Source organism: Calidris pugnax, unplaced genomic scaffold (assembly GCF_001431845.1).
Source record: "Calidris pugnax isolate Ruff unplaced genomic scaffold, ASM143184v1 scaffold380, whole genome shotgun sequence".
Taxonomy (NCBI): Eukaryota; Metazoa; Chordata; class Aves; order Charadriiformes; family Scolopacidae; genus Calidris; species Calidris pugnax.
In genome coordinates, this window is record NW_015091089.1 from 37,901 (window position 1) to 41,122 (window position 3,222).

The 3,222-nt window shown below is 64.7% G+C and overlaps 1 protein-coding gene across 1 annotated transcript in view; it reads right to left on the bottom strand.

Moving 5' to 3' along the window:
• The window catches only part of LOC106897290 (cell adhesion molecule 4-like), a gene marked incomplete at its 3' end in the record, with an annotated part of 38,472 nt that extends 37,869 nt beyond the window's left edge, over nucleotides 1-603 (bottom strand). Inside the window, exon 1 of the mRNA XM_014957862.1 lies at nucleotides 600-603. Within this exon, the coding sequence (XP_014813348.1) occupies nucleotides 600-603 (4 nt within the window). The remainder of the gene's footprint in view (nucleotides 1-599) is intronic.
• Nucleotides 604-3,222: the final 2,619 nt, after the last annotated feature.

Sequence of the window (3,222 nt, forward strand, 5' to 3'; positions counted from 1 at the left end):
GGGGGAGGGGATGGTGACACGGGGGGGAGGGGATGGTGACACGAGGGTGACACCAGGGCACGGGGATGTGGGGACACCCGGACACGAGGGTGTGGGGACGGTGACACAAGAGTGAGGGTGTCACAGGGACACGGGGACACTGACACGGGAGTGAGGGTGTCACCAGGGCACGAGGACATGGGGACACCGGGCTACAAGGGTGAGGGGACGGTGACACGGGGGTGAGGGTGTCACCAGGGCATGAGGACACGGGGACACCCGGCCATAAGGGTGTCACCAACCCACGAGGGTGTGGGGATGGTGACATGAGGGTGAGGGTGTCACCAGTGCACGAGGGTGTCACCAGGGCACGAGGACGTGGGGACACCCGGCCACGAGGATATGGGTGTCACTGGTCCACGAGGGTGACAAACACCCAACCAAGGGGGTACAGGTGTCACCAGGGCACGAGGATGTGGGGACACCCGGCCATGAGGGTGTGGGGACGGTGACACGAGGGTGTGGGGACACTGACATGGGGGTGAGGGTGTCACCAGGGCACGAGGACATGGAGACACCCGGCCATTGGGATGGTGACACAGGGTGAGGGTGTCACCAACCCATGAGGACGTGGGGACACCCAGCCACGAGGGTGTGGGGACGGTGACACGAGGGTGAGGGGATGGTGACACAGGGGTGTCACCAGGGCACGGGGATGTGGGGACACCCGGCCATGAGGGTGACGGGATGGTGACACAAGGGTGAGGGACACCTGACCATGAGGGTGAGGGGATGGTGACACGGGGGTGAGGGTGTCACCAACCCATCAGGACACAGGGACACCGGCCATGAGGGTGATGGGATGATGACAAGAGGGTGAGGGTGTCACCAGGGCATGAGGACATGGGGACACCCGGCCATAAGGGTGTCACCAACCCACGAGGGTGTGGGGACACTGACACGAGGGTGAGGGTGTCACCAACCCACGAGGACGTGGGGACACCCGGCTACGAGGGTCTGGGGATGGTGACACGAGGGTGAGGGACACCCGGCCACGAGGACATGGGTGTCACTGGTCCACAAGGGTGACAAACACCTGGCCACGAGGGTGAGGGTGTCACCAGGGCACGAGGACGTGGGGACACCCGGCCACGAGGGTCTGGGGATGGTGACATGAGGGTGAGGGGACGGTGACACGAGGGTGTGGGACACCTGGCCACGAGGATATGGGTGTCACTGGTCCACGAGGGTGACAGACACCCAACTACAAGGGTGAGGGGACACTGACACGAGGGTCTGGGGACATTGACACGAGGGTGAGAGTGTCACCAACCCACAAGGATGTGGGGACACCCGGCCACGAGGGTCTGGGGACGGTGACACGGGAGTGAGGGACACCCGGCCACGAGGGTACGGGTGTCACTGGTCCAGGAGGGTGACAGACACCCGGCCACGGGGGTGCAGGTGTCACCAGGGCACGAGGACGTGGGGACACCTGGTCACAGGGGGTGACAGACACCCAACCATGAGAGTGAGGGTGTCACCAACACATGAGGACGTGGGGGCACCCGGCCACGAGGGTGTGGGGATGGTGACACGAGGGTGAGGGACACCCGGCCATGAGGATACGGGTGTCACTGGTCTATGAGGGTGACAAACACCCAACCACGGGGGTACAGGTGTCACCAGCACACAAGGATGTGGGGACACCCGGCCACGAGGGTGAGGGATGGTGACATGAGGGTGAGGGACACCCAGCCACAAGGGTGTCACTGGTCCACGAGGGTGACAGACACCCAACTACAAGGGTGAGGGGACACTGACACGAGGGTCTGGGGACATTGACACGAGGGTGAGAGTGTCACCAACCCACAAGGATGTGGGGACACCCGGCCACGAGGGTCTGGGGACGGTGACACGGGAGTGAGGGACACCCGGCCACGAGGGTACGGGTGTCACTGGTCCAGGAGGGTGACAGACACCCGGCCACGGGGGTGCAGGTGTCACCAGGGCACGAGGACGTGGGGACACCTGGTCACAGGGGGTGACAGACACCCAACCATGAGAGTGAGGGTGTCACCAACACATGAGGACGTGGGGGCACCCGGCCACGAGGGTGTGGGGATGGTGACACGAGGGTGAGGGGATGGTGACACGAGGGTGAGGGGATGGTGACACGAGGGTGAGGGACACCCGGCCATGAGGATACGGGTGTCACTGGTCTATGAGGGTGACAAACACCCAACCACGGGGGTACAGGTGTCACCAGCACACAAGGATGTGGGGACACCCGGCCACGAGGGTGGGGGGGACACTGACACGAGGGTGAGGGGACGATGACACGAGTGTGAAGGTGTCACCAGGGCACGAGGACACTGACCCGAGGGTTTGGGGACAGTGACACGGGGGGGTGAGGGTGTCACAGGGATGTGGGGACACTGACACGGGGGTGGGGGTGTCACCAACCCACGAGGCCGTGGGGACACTGACACGAGGGTGCAGGGAGGGGTGAGGGTGTCACCAACCCATGGGGACATGGTGACACCTGACCATGAAGATCTGGGGATGGTGACACGAGGGTGAGGGACACGAGGATACGGGTGTCACTGGTCCACGAGGGTGACAAACACCTGGCCTGGGGGTTTGGGGACACTGACACAGGGGTGAGGGTGTCACCAGCGCACGAGGACGTGGGGACACCCGGCCACGAGGGTGGGGGGACACTGACACGAGGGTGAGGGGACGATGACACGAGTGTGAAGGTGTCACCAGGGCACGAGGACACTGACCCGAGGGTTTGGGGACAGTGACACGGGGGGGTGAGGGTGTCACAGGGACGTGGGGACACTGACCCGAGGGTTTGGGGACACTGACACGGGGGTGGGGGTGTCACCAACCCACGAGGCCGTGGGGACACTGACACGAGGGTGCAGGGACGTGTGTGCACGTGGACACGAGGACAGTGACCCCCCTCCCCCCCCCAGCAGGTTTTGGGGGACACCCCAGGACACAGGTTTTGGGGACAAGGGGACGCTCGGGGGGGTGACAAGGGGGGAAGGAGCCCCCCCGTTGTGTGTCCCCCCCCACATCGTGTCCCCAACCCGAGGGGGGGGACACACACAGGACAAAGCCACCCCGAGGGGACAGAGGGGGGGGACACAGAGGGAAATGCCCCCCCCTCCCCAAAATCCCAAAATCTTGGGGACAAGGAGGGGGGGGGACACACGAGGGGAGGGGACACGG